The following is a 17567-nucleotide window of genomic DNA, read 5'->3' as shown; positions in this document are numbered from 1 at the left end:
CGACGCGCGCGCTCAAGCTCCCACTCCCCGCCCGCCCCTCGGGGAGCCCGGCCAGCCCCGCCCGGACCCTCCAGAACACTTGTGCGCCGGGGCCAGCCGGGGCCTCGGGGGTTGGGGGGCTCTGACGTCGAGGGAGCTTCTGTGCTACTTGTAAGGTTCGGATGTGTTCTGAGGACATCTCGGCAGAGAAGCAGGGAGGAAGGTGACGGGACATCCACACACAGTGGCCCTCAGGCGGGCGAGAAGAGCCTGCAGTCTCTCCCCTGGCCCGGAGGGTGCCGCGCGGGGCAGGCGCGTTGTGCTGATTCGGGCCTCCCTCTGCCGGGGGCTCTGGTGTAACTTAAGGCTCTTCCCCGATGGCACCGAGGCGAGGAACAGCCAGCCGCCGTCTCCGTCCGGCCCTGACGGGGCCCTGGCCCAGGAAGGTCTCCTTCCAGCCGTTTCTCCCCCTGCGCTGCCTCTCCAGGGGGTTCAGGGTGGGGTGTTGGTCAGATGGGGGCACTGAGGCTGCCCAGCCCGGGCCCCGCATCCCGCGGCTGCCTGGACGTACAGCACCAAGTTCGCTCTGGGAGACCTCGGGGCGGCGGCTGACCTGAGAACGGGCAGGTGCATTCCCTAGGCCTACTCCCTTCCTTCCTCTTTCACTGAGAGACAGGCTGTGCTCCTCCCGCAGCCCGGAGAAGTCCTCAGGAGCTGAGCTGTGAGTGCTTTGTACATACTGCTAAAGTGTTTCTATTGGTTTGCATAGTATTTATTGTTTTTCATATACACAGGCTGATTACTGTACAGCTGACACTTTGAACACGGACTATGACATAAGTGCTTGAAGATATAGAAAACCTCTTCTCTATTGAACATGCTGGTGCAATCCTGGGACAGCCACCGGCCTTCCCCCAGCTGAGAGTGAAGACCCTTTCGGATGGGCACTGGCTCCCTTGGAGCCCTACAGCTAAGCCTGGGGGTCCTCGCCTCAGAGTCTTAAGTCCCTAACACGAGGAACCCCGAATGCACTCTGAAGGTAATGATTTTCCATTGGAAGATGATTAATACTGAAACTGGCAGAGAGAGAGAGAGAGCGACAACATAAAAAATTTCCAGTTTATCCACAGGAGAGTCTATACAACTTCGGATGTCACAGTAAAATCTGTGTGTATACTGAGCAGAGGGGAGAGGGGTGTGTGTGTGTGTCTGTGTGTGTGTGTGTATGCGTGTGTGTGTCCTGACGCCATGTAGAGCGTTCTGGAAGGTTCGGTCCACGGGGCAGCGGCAGGGCTGGTCACACGTGGAGCGTGGAGGTGTGGGGAAGGCTGGTGGATGAGGGTAAGGGATTAAGGTGTGGAACTGATTTCATGTCTAGTTTTCTTTTTTTTTTTTCCTTTCCAGGAAGCTCACATGGATTTCTTACAGATGAGGTTGAAAAAAAAGTACCCTGTAACAAGTCGAAATTGAAATGATTTAAAAAAATATCTCATCCCAGCCACAAAAGAGCCCTTGTTTGCTGTTGCGTTCCGTGCTCTCCTGCGCTTGTTTTACGTCCCCCTCTCTCTCTCCCCCCTCTTGCTGCTTCCGTTCAGACTCCAGAAAGAGATCCACCGTCGCCAGAGGCAGGATAGAGGACTGTAGGTCATGCGTCTACAGTCGGTCGTTCATGCGAACAGGTGACTAAAGGACGTCCCTTACAGAGGTCATGCCGTAAGCCTCCAGGGACGTGTGCGCGGCTTCCGGGGCCTCGGTCCAGCTCTCGGGTGCGTGGCAGAGTGTGTGGAGTTCAAGGGTTGGGTGTCGAGGTGTGATCCTGAGGGACACACAGAGAGGAGTCCCTTAGAATTTAGAGGCGCAACTCCCAGCCAAAATCCACGATGCACAGTTTTGTGCTAGCGGCTCAGGCAGGGGTGAGTCAGGAAAAGCAGCCTCCCTAAGCCAGGCAGGAGCTGAAAGGGACTGGGCTTGGCCTGGACCTTCCTGAAACACCAGCCATCCTTATCGCACTGCCTGACGCAGAGGCTGCCACTAGCTCCGTGCCCATCGATGAGCTCCCCGGGAGACCCTCCTGTGGGGTACTCTGTGCCCGCGCAGTCACCTGGGGAGATGTCCCCGTGTACCCAGCACCTAGGAGAGGGGCCATGTGCTGGAGCCCAGCAAGGAAGGGCCAGGCTAGGCGGTGGCAGCACCCTGGCTTGTTCGGTTTGGTTCAGCCAACATGCACTGATGTCTCCTGTGTGCCAGCCTGGGGACCCGGGGATGGAGCAGACATGGCCTCGGGAACTCACGGCCTCAAGGGACCTTAGCGCCTCTTTGGCTCTGGTCCACAGGCCTTACTGTCGGGGCCTCGGGCTCCTCTCCCCGTGCCCTTTGGATGGACAACCTCTATTGGGGGCAAAGAGATCTTTGAAAACCAGATGGCTTCTCCCCAGGGGACTACGTATGTTAGGCTGGAAGACAGCAACTTTGCCAGAGTGAAGTTCAACTCTGCAGCCTGGGAATCACAGCGACACGGGGCTCCTGCCACCCCGTGGGGCCTGCTCTTCCAGCCTGGGGGAGATGGGGGGACAACCCCATCTCCAAGCCCAGCCACCCAGGGTTCTGTCTGCAGGGACTTAACATTAAGAGGAGCTGACAATCTCCTGGGTGGGGTGGGAAGTCATTTGAGGCACAGCTGTGTCCCCGGACAGGGAGCTCGTCGTGGGTGCTACAAGTGCCAGGGCTGGGGAGGAGGCTGGAGGTGATCAAGGGGAACTCAACCCTGAGTGGTTCCCCAGGGATGGAGGGTGGGGCTAAGCTCCTCCCCAGAGCAAAAGGCCAGGCCTTCTACTGCCAGTGGCTTGAGCGAGCGGTTGCCCGGGAGGGGACTGTCCCATCACTGCCAGCCAAGCCCCTCCTCCAAGTCCAAAGCCCGCACGCCCGCCTTTGTCCTCGGCTCCCCCGTCAAGGACACCATCCAGTCTCCACTCGGCTGAGGTTCTGCCCACCACCCTTCAGACCTCTCCTCCACAAGGCCTTCCTGAAGACTTCAGCCTCCCCTTCTCTGTCCTCTCCTGCTGCTGCCTTGCGTGAGAGCAGTTAAGAGTATGAACTCTGAAGCCGGTCTGCCGGCGTTCATATCCTGTCTCTGCCAAGTTCCTGCTGTGTGGCCTCGGTCAAGTTACTTACACTCTCTGGGCCTCAGTTTCCTCTGCCGTGAGACGAGGGCAGGAGCAGGACGTACCTCGTTTGACTGTTGTGATGCTGGAGCGCTAACGACCTAGGAAGCGCTCAGGATACTGAGCGGTACTGGATGCCGCTGTGCTTGGGCTCCAGAAATGCCCTGTCCTGTCCGTCCTCTCTCTTGTCTGTTTACTTCCCTGGCTAGAGTATAAACACTCTGAGGGCAAGAGCAAAGCCCTTACCCTTCCTACCAGTCCCACAGCGCCTACCCCAGCGCTAAGCACGCCACATAGGAGATGTTATGAAAGCTTGAGCCTGGGGAAGACAGGCTACCATCTCCCTCCCACTCTTCTGCCCGGACACAGAGGAGAGGAGAAGGTTCAAGGCTGCGAGATCATTCTAGCATAACTGTTCTTCCCGTCTCTGGGTGAGCTGAGGCTCCAGGAGGAGCAGGGCCGGGCCCGGCGGGAGCACCCGGGCAGCAGCAGGGGTGGGGATACAGTACGTCTCTATTAGTCTCTAATAGAGCCGCAATCTCCAGCTGCGTCCAGTACCCTGCCACCGCCCTGGGTGCCCCCGGACACGGTCTCACCCTATAAACGCTTAGAAAATAGCCTCCTGCCACTTCTAGTGGCTGTGCCGGCTGGGCTTTTATCCTCGTGTCATCTCTCTGTGCTGTGCCACCTGCCCCATCCCCCGCCAGCGTCTGCGGCTCTCGCCTCTTTCCCCTCTCCTGCAGCCCCAGACTCTGATACACCTGCCGGGGCTGGCGAGAGAGGGTGGGCTGTCACTTAAAAGAGCAAAGTAAAACACGACCCCTGGCCTCCTTGCCCCTCCTATTGAGATCACTAATAGACAAATTTTCAAATTTGCTAGAATACTCTATTTAGTCAGAGCCAACACAGGTCTTGCAATCACAGTGCCTAAATGGAAAGTGTCTCTTAAAAAGGGAAACAAAACAACAACAGCAGCCGTCTCATGGGTAGTGCCACCCAGCGCCCGGCCAGGTGCCTCTAACCCAAGGACACAGGCTGCCTGCTCTCCACTGTCCTCTGGCAGCGCTGACACCCTGGTTCTTGGACCCATGTACTTGGGCACAGAGCAAAACCCACCAGCTGCTACTGTCTGCTGCACCCCATCGGGCTTGACTCCACAGCTATTTTCTAACTGCTTAAGTACAACCAGAAAGCACCCCTCACGCACACGCCGGGCCTCCTGCAAAATCCTTCCCGAGGTTGGGCGTGATTGCGGGGGAATCAGAACAGGTGCCTAGGATTGGGGTGTTCGGCCCTTTGGGGCGTTCCACGGCTTTGAACACTGTCACCATCACTCATCTCTGCTCACCCTTTAGGTGTAAATTCTACAACTGTGCCACGGCACCTCTGGGAGGTTTGGGAAGGAAAACCAGAATTGGTCCTAGTAACCCACTCTTCAATCGGCATCAAAATCACTCGAGCTTACGGCCAAATCCTGAGTTCCAGAACTGTCACGCAGCAGGTGTGGGTCAGGGGCCAGGAGTCGGCATCCTAACCGGACTCTCGGGTGACTGTGATGCGGATGGCACTTTGAGAATTGGTGGATCAGGACTTGGCAATTCAGAAAGCCCTCTCACGAAGAGAAACCCATCATCGATCGCCGTACGAAGGGAATATCGGCGTTACTGCCATTTCACAGCTGGGGCGCCTGAGGCTTGGGAGAGGTCAGCTGACCCGCCCCGGGTCACGCTACAAGGAAGACCTGCAATTGGTTGAGCGCCAGACACCCCGTTCTCCTTACCCCTCTCAGCCATCCTCACAGTGACCCAGGTTCTTTTTAAGCCTTTTTACACCAGTGTGACACACAGAGGGACTAATTTCATCCTCCCTCGAGGAGAGGGAAGCTTAGGGAGTGAGACAACAAGGTAACCTGGGAACTGGAGGAGCCAGGCCTGGACCCTGGGCCCCAACCCACTTTCACTCTCTCTGAAACAGTCAATTCCCCTTGTTCGCAGGAGGCGTGTTCTCTCAAGTCGCCAGGAGCCCTGAATTAGCCAATACTGGGACCACTGCTCCCGAGGAAAGTAAGTGCAGGGTTCCTGCCAGCCTCTGGTCACAACGGTTTTGTCAACCAATGAACACACAACCTCGTGTGTCTCTCTTTAAAGACAACGTATTTCATGGACAATTGGCCCTTGAACGATGTGGATTTGAATTGGACGGGTCCCCTCATACCTTGTTTTTTTCCAATAAATACAGTATCTGCGTTTTCATTTTACAGATCTTTAAATGAACTAAGTGTGGGGACAAGTTTGTATTGGATTACAGATCACAACACATAGAAATAAAAGAACTAGAGTTTGAGCCCAGGATTCTATCTAAGCTGTTTCAGCTTCCCGCCCTGGGGGTGAGTCATTCATCAATTCCTTTACTTTTGAGGCAGAGAGAGCAGTGCTGGGATTTTCAACTGCCTGGGGGTTAGCGTCCCTAACCTCCGAGTTGTTCAAGGGTCAACTGTATACTGTTGCTTTATTAACACTGAACTCACGTCCGACAGAGCTATAACTCGTGCCTGAACGAAGCTCCTCGAATCACGACTTCCCACGCACGGCCCATCACGGCCCTGCCGCTCTTAGGAACGCTAGACAGCAGGGCCATTTCAAACAGCGAAATCACCAACAACAAACATCATAAAAATGCAAAAAAAAACCGCACACTGAATAGACCGCAAAAAGGGCAATTGTTCAGAGTGTGAACTGAAACAGGGACAGAGAGAAGGCCTCCTTGTTTGACCTCAGCTGGGAACAGGCACGCAGGGCATTCAGTGCTTCACCACTGTGCGCGCGTCCCTGAAAGGCCACGAGAGGAAGGTGCTGGGAGTGCTGCGTTTGGGGTGACAATAAACTGTAGCTAGTAGGCGAATTTGCAAGTTTGCAGTCATTTGGAATCCATCAATGCTGGGGGCCGTGCATGCTTGCGAGTGGCAGGCAGTGCGTCTGGAGGACCAGAGAGCCCTCGGCGGTCTTTGTCTTGTTCAGAGGGTAGAGCACGGCAGGCTGTCCCCTGGGCTGTCCCTCCCAAACGCTGGCTTCCGCACCACGGTCCCCACTGCACGCTCCCCTGGCCTCTTCCTGGCAGAAGCCCCGGCCCTGTGCTACAGCCTGGCTGCTCTGCTCCGCGTCCCCTAAGACCCACGCCCGGTGGTCTGGAGCCACATCCCCTGGGGTGGGGGGTTCAGCCACTTTGCAGATCACCTACAGAAACATTTTTTGAAAAATGTCTGGGTTCCTCCCTTCCCCTCGCCTGGCTTCTGGGCTGCCTCTCTCCTGTTCAGGAACATCAGCAAAACCTGAGCCAAACAGAAGCTGGAATTTAAAGCTTCAGTCTCTGCCCTAAGGAAAATAAGGCCCAAGAGTGTACTTTTCCTTCCACTCTCTGGTTTTTCGAATTACTTGCACCTTTGGACTATTTCCAGGACTGATCACAGCTGATGTCCTAAACCAGCAGCCCGGCGGACCCCTGGCAGTGCGGGGGTTAACACTGTGACCTCCTTAAGCTGCTGAGAAGTCAGGTCTAATTTTATCCTATAACTGGATAGGCCAGACCTTTTTCTTTTGCCCGAGTGCTGAGGGAAGCCCGGAGTCAGCACTTCTGGGGGCTCGGGAGGCGGTGGCCCTGCTTTTTGCCGAATGCGGAAGGGGAGGCTGCTGGCCTCGGGCCCAGAGCCAGGCCCTGGGGGTGTAGGTGACAATAACCCGGTGTGAGCGGGAGCTGGGGCCGCGTGCTTCCTGCTTCCGGCCGACTCCCACCCCGACGCGCCCGGTACTGAGCTGGCCCGAGCTGGGCACAGCGAAGGGCCTCGGGGCAGCTCAGTACAGGACCCCTCAGGGAGGACGGAGGTCCGAGCTGGCCCCGAAGCCCCCAGCGCTGCTCAGCCCGCTGAAGAGCCTTCGCTGCGTCTTCTCGGCCTCTCTCCCTCCCTCCCTCACTGCACATCACGCCCCTGCCCCCCAGCCATCAGTGCTCCCACAGCCTCCTGTTAACTTTGCCTCTTCCTAGAAAGCGAGGGCGCGCATGCTTCAGGAAATACCAAGGAGGATGGGAGCCTTGGGTTCAAGGTTCAAGGCACAGCTGGGGTCCAGGCCTCTCCCTGTCCAGCTCTTCCTGGCCACGTGCACTGAAACAGCACAGCCTAGCAGACCCCACTACACCCTCCAGGGCCCCGCCCCTCCTCCTCCAGACCCCCTTGCTGGGCTTCCAGGATAACGTTCCTACTGAGATGTACCGAGTGCTTCGCACTCACGGAAGCACTTTTTCAAATCTGTATTTTTGCGCTTGCCGAGGAACAGGTCAGCAGGTGCTGCTGTTTTCTCTCGGAGGCAATGGAGCTCAGAGGCACCGTTAGCAGGTGGGAGTCTGTGCTGGGAGCCCGCAGCGGTGCCTGGTCCTCCTGCGTCATGCTGGGCAGTGGGGAGGGGCTGGGAGGGGAGGGAGTTCCAGGAGGAGGCGGGTAGGGGTGCGCAAGTCCGCAGCCTCTCGGCGGGGCGTCGCGGGGGACCAGGCCATGCAGAGAAGATGGAGAACGACGGCGTTACCTCCAAAGAGGCCATTCCACTGGGAGGGGCTCGAGATCACTGTTTCCCCCTTTTGAGGCTGGCCCGCTTCACTATCTGAGCCCCCTTCCTGCCCTCTATCAGGTCCGGCTGCAGGCTACTGTACCCTCTCAGCTCCACCTGGAGACAGCATTGCAGACACAAGGCAGGACAGATCACACACAGAGATGGCAAGAGAACACAGGCGCCCTACGGAGGTGGGGGGAACAGTGCCACCAGGGGCAGGAGGCTCGAGGGGGAGCAGAGAGGTGAGAGGTGAGCCCCAAGGGGGCTGGCGCAGAGGGCAGCAGGAGTCATGGGCCGGCCCCTCGGAAGAGCGAGGGCCTGGGAGGCTGCAGCTCGGGCAGTACCTTGGCGTGAGTCATAAAGTAATCAACATCGGCCTCCATCTCACTAGGGTCCTCCAGGGGCCCCCCAGAAATCACCTCCTCGGGCTCCTGGGTGCCATCGGCTCCGGATGGATCGACGTGGAGAACGACTTTGCGAGTGATCTGCAGAAGAGAGGGAGGGCAGAAGGGGCTGGGGAAGCCGGCCAGACAGCTTGAAAAGAGCAGGTCCCGGAGTGAGCTGGGGGTTAGAAGCAGCCTTCGTCCCCAGGTGCCCTTCCCTGAGCGGTCAAGATCGCGGACGGCCTCTCACCCCCCATCGGGTGGGGAATTCGCACTGGGCAGCCTCAGAGGGGCTGGAATTTGCGGGGGGTTCTTACTGAGGCTCATGGATGATCGGGGTCTCGGCCCCGCCCCGCCCCCCCCCCCCCCCCTTCTATCTCTAGCCCAGGGCGGTCCATCCCGCCTCCTGGTGTGCTGGAAGTTTACACCCTCCGTCTTCCCCTTAGGACTGGGAGCCCCCGAAGGGCAGGGCGTTCCTGTCCCTGGGATCCACCTGTTCCCTATTCACGCATCCAGATATTCCAACGACAGTCTGCTCTGCACCTACCGTGTGCAAGCAGTGGGAGGTGAGAACACACACAAGCAAGAAGCTCCCCGTGCAGGAGGGAAGACGGGGTCCTGCTCTGACCTAGCATGAGCCCCGGAGCAACACAGGTCTGCCTCCTGCCCACACCTAGCACCGTGCCCAGCACCTGTTAGGCAGAATCACGTCTCCTGGTGTACACCTACTGCCAACCCCATGCATTCCCACGTCCTTTGATCTCAGGAGCCCACAGGGGCCCCCGTACTGCTGTCACCCAGCTGTTTTCAGGGCCAGGCACCACAGGACTAGGTTTGGGGTGTTCCACGGGGCCCGGTCATTCTGGACCCAGTCGGAGGAGCTGAATTCAGGCTGAATCAGGCGAAGTGGCTGTAAGGAATGTCACGTCCGGACTGTGGTAGCTGCTTACCCCTCTGCTAGGGCAGCAGCAAGAAGCTGGGGGTGAGTCCACCGCCTCTGTAAGCTTCTAGCCCGCCTGCCTCTGCCCAGCTCAGGGGGACTCTGCACCCACCTTCTTGGTGACGACGTTGCCCTGCTCATCCGTGAAATGCTCCTCTGTCACCTGCTCCCCTGGAATATCCTGAAGCTCATTCCCCTGGAATTAGAGAAAGGGAGAAAACTCGAGATTGATAAGCGGGAATTGGGGAATAAGGACAGAGGATGAAGAAATAAAGTAGCGCCCGCAGTAGCCACAGTCCCACAAGTCCCCATCCTGGCAGGAAACTGCAACTCGGCCGCCAAACCAGGCTCTGCATGAGGGGCACCCCGGGGGGTCCTGGGCCCGAGGACAGGAGGGAGCCCTGGGCTCCCAGGAGCGCTGCCACGGCAGCGGGGGTGGGCAAAACAGGGGCGATTATGCAGGATTTATGGAGACGGAGGGAGGCCCCCGATTTCTACTCCAACGGCACTTGACAGGAAAGAACCCCCTGCCCCAGACGCCTTTACCCAGAGGGTGACTTGCTGCCTCACTGGGCTGGCTGGGGACAGAAGCAGGAGGGGGCCGGCTTCCTAAGTCCCGGAGCCGAGCTTCCTCTGCCGTGTCGGGGAGTCGGGGGTGGGCCGGGCAGGGAGTGCCGCCCGAGGCCCGCCCGGCCTCTTCCAGCAGGCGTCCTCACCAGCGTCCCGCACATCCCGGCGCTGCCCCCGCCTGGGTTACCTTCAGGAGGACCCGGCGCCGGACCACCCTGGTGGAGATGGTCTCCTCGTCGTCGCTCAGGCCCTCGCTCTCCCCCAGCTCCTTGTCCAGCTCCTGGTGGACGTGCTTCAGGACAAAGCACAGGGAGCCCCGGACGATGTGCATCACGTTCTGGCAGCTGACCAGAAAGAAGCCCAGCAGCACCAGGGTGACCAGCAGCTGGGTGATGAAGGTCCACATCGTCACCTCCTCACGAGTCTGGCCCTCCAGGGCCTGCGCAGCCAGGGGGCCACCAGGCGGGGGGCCAGCCTCTCATTCTCCTCTGGGACTCTGGAGGCCCCCCGGGACACCCTCCATTTTCTCCCCGCGAGGGAGGCTGCAGGGCCCCTAGTGGAACTGCCGCCAGAGTGCCCTCCTGCCGAGAGCCCAGCTCTGCCCTCGGCCCGGGTGACGTCAGGCTCCAGTAATTTTAGCTCCCAAGCCAGCTGCCGGGCTGTCCGGCAGGGCTAGAAGGAAGCAGGCAGGTGTGCATGTCCTGGGCGCTGGAGGCGCGTGTTAAAGTCACCGTGTGCGACACCAGCCCTGAGAGCCGGTGGCCCTGTGACAGCTAGAGGCAGCTCCGCCCAGGAAAACTGTCCCATTCGGACTTGGGAAAATAAGATGTCTCCAGAACGTGGCTACTTGTGTGTGTCCCTGGGCTGCTACTGCCATGATCAGAATGATGTCACCCCGCTCGTTCATGGGATGGGGCCGGCTAACACCCTGGAGGGTGCAGGGTTTGTTTCAAAAATAGCTCCTGGTGAGTGATTTGCTCAGGCCCAGCTCTGGGAGTGCAGGCGTCCAGGGAGGGGCCTGGGAGCCCGTGCAACTCCATCAGCCCCTCCGGCCTCGGTCCCCGCTTACGCGGCACAGCAACCCCAAATGCAAGCGTGTCACTGGTGTGTCTATTTAAGGCCTGTCCTTAAAGGCTCTTCCCAGGCTGGGCTGTCAACACCAGGGCAGGAACCATGCGCATTAAACTCAGCTTTGCAGAGCTGACTCCCTAATGCAGCCCAGCAGCTGCGGCTGAAAGGAATTCCCCTCTTGGGATCAGGCCGTTCCTCTCTGGCCTGCAGCCGGCGTGGCAGAAAGAACCAGGAACTGGACCTGGCACGCTGACCCTACGGCTTCCCGCTGAGGGGCTCAGGGAAGCGGGGCGCCTTCTCTGGGCCTCAGTTTCCCCGGCGGTCAAACAGGGGCAGGTTCAGGAGCTCTCCTCCCGTTCTGAGAGTGCCGGGGGGTCGCACGGTTTGTGAGCCCACTGCTAGGGGTGGTGACAGCAAACACCCCACGCAGCCCGCTGCCCAGGAGGGGCTCTGTGTGTGTTTCACACACTAACGGTTACGCCTGCAGCACCCCCCATCGCGTCTCTGATTTTCCCATCTCACACAAAGGAAATGGAGGCACAGAGAGGTTGATAACTTGCTACGTGAAAGAGTAAGGAAACGAGGGTCAGATTTCCAGCTCCGACCCCGGCACAATCCTGCCTCATCTCCACAAGAGAGCACCTGGGACACAGAAGCCACACGTGCGAGGGGGCACGAGAGCCCTGGGTCTGAGCCCAGCCTAGGAGTTCAAGGTCAGATGCTGCCCACCGGGGCCGCAGAGAGGGACTGGCTGCCTTGCAGGTTCAGGCCCCCAGTTATACCCCACTCCCCGACCCCGTGTTTTTTGAGACTCACTAGAAATACTAGCAAACAGGTGCTCTGCAAACCGTCACCTTAAACAGGGCTCATTATGATCCCCTGGAGCCCTGGCAGGTGATTAGGAAACAGCTCACCTACCCTCCCGTCCGCCCTAGACAGGGAGGTGCTGGCTCACTGGGACTGGGAGTCAGGAGGTCCCAGACTCTCCTGGGCCTGACGTCGGCCTCCTGGGCCTCAGTTTCCCCATTTGTAAATGAGGCAGTTGGGCCAAATGACCTAGAGGGTTTCTCTCGCGGTCCCCTGGGGAGGTCCTGCTTCCTCTCCAGGCCTCCCCTCACCAAAGCCAACCGCAGAGACGCTCCTTCCCCAGGACTCCGGGCGGGGGGCGGGGGCACAGACCCGGAGTGGGGCCATCTGTGCTATGGGACAAGCGCTCACTACCGGGAGAGGCAGCAGAGGCTCCTGTGGAACAGCCCCTCGGCCAAGAACGCACGGGGTGGCCTGGGGTTAAAAAATGGGTGCAGCCGCCCAGCCGTCGGTGGTGCGGACTCAGCAGGGACGCCTTCTAAATACCACCCTGTTTAATTCCTGGCTGCACTTGGCAGCCAGCAGCCCAGGTCATCGTGGAGCCCGCCTGGTCCTGGGGTCCTCAGAGGTGCCTTCGAGGCTCGGGCTTGGACAGGAGCGAGGGGAGGGGAGGAGAGGGCAGTGGAGGGGAGGGAGGGTGAGGAACCGATGCTGACCGAAGAGAAGAAGCCAGGGAGGGCGGAGCACATTGTTACGTACGCGTTAAAGCCACACGCGCACAGAGCAGCGACGCGAACTTTATAAGAACGCACGAATTAAAAATACACGTTCGTAAGATGTCCGGGATTAACGTCAAGATAACGTGGGAGGACCCCTCGGGGGTGGGGGTGGGGCGATGAAACCAGGGGGCTGCCAGCAGGCAGTGGCAGCGCCTGGGCACTGGGTGCGCGCAAAGGTGACAGACTGTTCTGTCTGGTTTGGTATCTATTTGCAATCTTTCATAATAAAACTGTTTCCAACGCCACATTAAAATGATGTCTATGGGAATGGGGAGGGAAGATAAAAGCAAATAAATAAGTAGGGAGGACCGAAGGGAGGCCAGGAGGGCGGAGGGTGCAGGCAGCTGGAGCCTGCGCTGGGATCGCGCCCTCGGTCCCAGCCTGTTCCACCCAGGGAGCCCACCCGCATGGGCAAGGAGTCCCTAGTGAACCCTGGCGACAATCCTTTCTCTACCTTGTTTACACAAGGGAACCCGGGGCGGGACAGTGGCTGGTCCTCGTCCCTACAGACACGGTGGGACCCGAGTTAACCTGGCCTCCAGGTCTCTGGTGCTAAGCCCTTCTTCCTAAACCACGACGGAAAAAGAAAGCAAACAAAACTACGGCTTTGGGGCTTCCCTGGTGGCACAGTGGTTGAGAGTCCGCCTGCCGATGCAGGGGACACAGGTTCGTGCCCCGGTCCGGGAAGATCCCACATGCCGTGGAGCGGCTGGGCCCATGAGCCATGGCCGCTGAGCCTGCGTGTCCGGAGCCTGTGTTCCACAACGGGAGAGGCCACAACAGTGAGAGGCCCGCGTACCGCAGAAAAAAACCCAAAACACAAAAAACTACGGCTTTGGCAACGGCCCTGCAAAGCCAACCTCTGACCCTGTGACCCTGGGCATCTGGAGGGCAGTGGAGGGGAGGTGCCTGGCAGTCTCATCAAGGTGAGCCTCTCCCCTCCCTCTCAGGAATCAAGGAGGCAGACACGTGGAAAGAGAAAAAGATAAGCCACTGCCGCAATTTTTAAAGCCGGAACACACGCCCGGCTAGGGGCCTGGGCAAGTGAGCAGCTGCCCCAGGCCTGGCCCTCTGGCTGGAGAATCAGTGGCGGCTCCCCGCGGGCTCTCACCTTTACGTGGCGGGAGAAGGTGCTGACAGCCTCCTGCATCCACTCGCTGGGGCCCTGTGGTCTCCGGTCCCTGCCGGCCTCGGGCTGCTCCGCGTGTGCGCGCTCCGGTGCAGAGCCCAGGACCTCTTCGTGCTCCCAAGACCTGCTGACGGTTCTCTGGAACGAGTGTGGGCCTTGCAGGGCCTCCTCCCCCCAGGAGCCTTGTGTGGCCTCTTGCAGATAGGAGACGATGGAGCCTTCCGCATCCCAGTCCTGCAGTCTGGGGCCCAGGAAGAGACCGAGGACACCAGTCACCCCCAGTCTCTGCTCTCAGAGACTCTCCCCCTCCAGAGCCCTGGCCCATCCAGGACGGGTCCTGTACTGCCCACTGGAGGTCGGGAGGGCGTGAGCTATTGCACAGCGACTGCCCTGTCCAGAGAGGCCCGCGTGGGCCATCCTTGCTGTCCCGGTGGAGAGGGCCACGGACACCGGTGGCGCTGGGCCCCACCCTGTGAATGGATGGCTCCGCGCTCTGGGCTCCCGAGGCACGTGGCTCACGGTCCCGTCATCGGGGTCCCCACACCCGTCATCCCACCCACCACCCTCCAGCCCCTCAGGTCACTCCCACCGCACGGTCCTCATGCCTGGGCTGAGCTGGCAAAATGATCACCCCTCCCCCTTGAAGCAGGCTCTTCCACGGCCTCCAGGACACATTTGCCTGTTTTTCCCTCCCTCTCTGGCCGTTCCTTCTCAGCACCCTTTGCGGGATCCTCCCAATTTCCCTGGCTTCTGACCCTGGAAGGCCTCAGACTCAGTTCTTCTCTGTCTATACCCACGTGCTCTGCAAGCTCATTCAACCCGTGGCCTTAACCCCAGATGTGGGTCCCCAGCATCTCTTCCTTGAACTGGAGGTGTGCGTGTCCAACTGCCTCCTCGACGTCTGTCCTTGGGGTTTCTGATGGGCATCGCATGGGCAGCCCGGCCAAGTTCACACTTAGGGTCTTCTCCCCGGACATGTTCCAGCCGTCCTCCCACTGCAGTAGATGGCAACCTCGTCCCTCCAGGTGTCAGGCCAAGGACACCCGTGTCGTCTTGGACGTCCTTCTTTCTCTCACATTCTATATCTTATTTGCCAGGAAACCCTTTTGGTGAACACGACCACTCCTGGCCACCAAACAGCCACCATCTTGGTCCACGTCACCATCGACTCTTGCTTCCAGCTCATCTTCCTGCCTCCACCCTTGGCTGTGGCCGGCCGTGGCCAGATCACCTCGCTCCTCTGCTCAAAACCCTCCAATGGTTCTCCATCCCACCCAGGAAATGGGGTCTTTCCAGGACCCCAAGGCCTGACATGTCCAGCCCCATCACTTCCCTGACCTCATCTCCCGTGATCACCCTGCTCTAGGCACGGGCACCTTCCCGCCGCCCCTCGAATGTGCGGGCTGCACTCTGCTCCGAGGCCTCTGCCCTGGCTGGGCCTTCTGCTGGCTCCGCTCAGGTGTTCACATCGTTCATCACCTGCATTCCTTTATGTCTTTCCCGCGAGTCACTCTCAGGTGTCCCTACCCGCCCCGTCCATGATTTCAACCACCCCCTTCCCTGCTTTATTCTTCTGTTTAGCACTTAGCATTAATTAGCATCTCTCTCTTAATTACTTTTAATTCCATTTACTTTATCTGCTTTTATTGTCAGTCTCCCCACTAGAACATAAACGTCTTGCACGTAGAGACTATCTGCTTTGCTCAATGCCACACCCATGCTCCAAGGCACTTCATACAGGGGCCTGGCACACAGTAGGCATTCAATACACACTGTTGAGTGAGTGAATGAAATTCATCTGTCCCCATGGGAGAGCTGCCCCAGGTCACAGAGCCATCCTGTAACGTTCTGAGGTCCGGCCCCCAGGCCTCTGGCCCCTGTCTAGGGACCCTGCTGTCACAGTGGTGCAGTGGGTGGCACACAGGAACATCCAATCAGTGCTTGTTGAGTGAACGGCCATCGCCAGCGGTTGGAAGGTCGGATTTCACTTTGAATCCTCACGGCTCAGTGTGCCCAATTTTCCCGAAGCATCGAAGGATTCGTTTGGGACACTAAATGAATCCTTGCTATCTTGTTTCCTAAGCGACTTTGTTTTCCCTCCTGCTGGGGGATGCAGGCCACACTGAGTAGAGCCTGGGGAAGGGCCGTCTGCCCGGGCTTCTGGGAGGAGGATGCGGGTGGGAAGAGGAAATGAGAATAGATTTCCCACGGCCTGGCTGGATCTGAGCTCCCTGGGTGGCCACAGCCTTCTGGGAGCACAGGAACTGTCTCCTTGCTTTAGGGAAGTTCAGGCAGCAAAGCGACACAGAGGAAAGGGCCTTTGCCCCTCCCTTCCTGTGCCAGCCCCGGAGGCCAAGGCGATACCTGTCACTGTCTGTCTCTCTCGCTCCAAGCCCCACTCTGCACTCAGCCCAGCGCTGGAGCGTGGCAGATGTCCACTGCAGGCACGTGGCCTGGGGACTCTGTGTCTCAGAGGGGCATCAGGCCATCTGCCTGCACTGCCAACAGGCACCCTGCTGCTGGACCTGTCATCACAGGCCTTCTCCTCGCAGGAAGGGTGGTAAGGAGCTACCCAGGAGAATAACCGTCTTCAACAGCTGAAGCTCTGTCCTGCCCCTGATAAGCCCGCTGGCCTCACTCCTTCAAAAGGGTGTAAGTAGAAAGGGCAGCGTTATCAGCTCTGTCACACGCAGGCTGTGTGACTGCACACATAGCTTCCCTGGGCCCTGCTGCTTCTAGGTTTCCAAATACGGTTTGATTTCAGCAATCAGCACACAACAGCGACAGGGGCCCAGAGCACCCAGCTCAGCTGTACTTCAGGGACGTGGCTTCTCCCAGCCTTACAATCTCTCTCCCAGGGATGCTCTCCCCTCTCCCAACACCCTCAGCCTCTCTCCTGCTGGCCAAAAGATGGGGCTGGCGAGGTGGGTGGGGTGGGGGGTGGTTCTGGGGGAGGGACTGGCCTTTGCAGACACAGCTCCACTCTCACAAGACAGAGGCCTGAGCGCGGGCTGGGCGGCTTCAGAGGCGAGCTGGCGCCTTACTGAATTTATTTGCGCCAGTGTGTTTAGAACACAGCGTCGGGGGACAGCAGCGCCCGAGTTCCCTCTGTACTCGCTGCCAGAAGCCCAGGACGGTGAAAGGCATCCCGCACGGCGGCCCAGCCCTTACCTGTCCTGGCTGGAGTCCATCACCCGACTCACGGTGTGGGATTCTGTGATGTGGGCTTGTACCCTCTGCTGGCCTGAAACAAGAGACACTTCATTCCCTGAGCCCTGCCCTGCACCTGTCGAGTCCTCCTGCCTCTCATGACCTGGCAGCTTCTCTTCTGACCTCTGACCTTCCTCCTGGTCAAGCAAATCGATAAGGCCATTTGCGGCATCTGAATCCACTGTGTCGTCCTCCACGAGGTCCAGAGAGCCCAGCATGGGGCCCTGGGGTCCCTCGGAGAGCGCCCCCTCCAGTTTCCACTCGTGGCCAGTGGCGTCCGAGTCCTCGGCCTTGCTGCACTCCAGAGAGGAGTCCTCAGCAGTGACCAACGAGGGCGTGAGGCCCGCGGACCACACCTGCATGTCAGACATCTCCAGCATGGCGTCATGCTCCGTGCCCGCCAAGGGGATGGCGTCTAGGACGGCCACCTCGTTCCAGTACTGGTCTGCGCGCAGCGGAGAGGGGAGCGCGTAGTGCAGGGAGGCGGGGGACAGCAGCTCGTCCTGCAGCGAGGAGTAACCTGGATGGGCAGACAGAGGGCGACATGCTCCAGCTGTGACCTTCCATGACGCGCGCTCACGTGCCGGTCACGCGCGCACAGGCACGGCCACTGACGCGCATGCGCATTCCGGCGGTGCGGGCCTTCCCAAGCCTTGTGGCTTCTGCCCAGGCACCCGGGCAAGAGAACAAGGCTCTGGGGGCTAAGGAAGAGGGGGCAGCCAGGGGTGAGGGCGGGGAGGGGGCTCCTTTGCTGGACGCAAAGAGAAGAGGTTGGAATGCTTTCTCTTCCAGTCCAGAGCGGGGATCAAGACGTCTTGATCCAGAGGCTGGAGCTCGAGCCATCCGCAATCAGGTGAAAGCCCCACTGCTCAGCGGCCGCACGGAAGGCAAGGCTGCTGTCTCTTTGCACCAGCATCTCTTGGGCACAGCCCTTGGGGGC

General features: G+C 59.3%; 1 protein-coding gene across 4 annotated transcripts in view; it reads right to left on the bottom strand.

The window, feature by feature from the left end:
• Positions 1–109: 109 nt before the first annotated feature.
• Positions 110–17567, bottom strand: part of ANK1 (ankyrin 1) — a 129465-nt gene continuing 112007 nt past the window's right edge. Inside the window, exons 38-42 of one of the 4 annotated variants that reach the window (XM_024765035.1) lie at positions 16589–17147; positions 13400–13658; positions 9174–9257; positions 8083–8223; positions 110–1795 (exon numbers count right to left, since the gene is read on the bottom strand). In XM_024765035.1, coding sequence (XP_024620803.1) covers positions 1769–1795; positions 8083–8223; positions 9174–9257; positions 13400–13658; positions 16589–17147 — 1070 coding nt within the window. In that variant the 3' untranslated portion in view covers positions 110–1768. Of the gene's footprint in view, positions 1796–7714; positions 7853–8082; positions 8224–9173; positions 9258–9818; positions 10225–13399; positions 13659–16588; positions 17148–17567 lie in introns of those variants that run through there. The other 3 variants (XM_024765033.1, XM_024765032.1, XM_024765034.1) reach the window with 3 other exon arrangements.

This window comes from Neophocaena asiaeorientalis, unplaced genomic scaffold (assembly GCF_003031525.2).
Source record: "Neophocaena asiaeorientalis asiaeorientalis breed wild unplaced genomic scaffold, Neophocaena_asiaeorientalis_V1.1 scaffold14, whole genome shotgun sequence".
Classification (NCBI taxonomy): Eukaryota; Metazoa; Chordata; class Mammalia; order Artiodactyla; family Phocoenidae; genus Neophocaena; species Neophocaena asiaeorientalis.
Note: the sequence above shows the minus strand (reverse complement) of the source record. Positions and strands in the feature narration are given on the sequence as shown.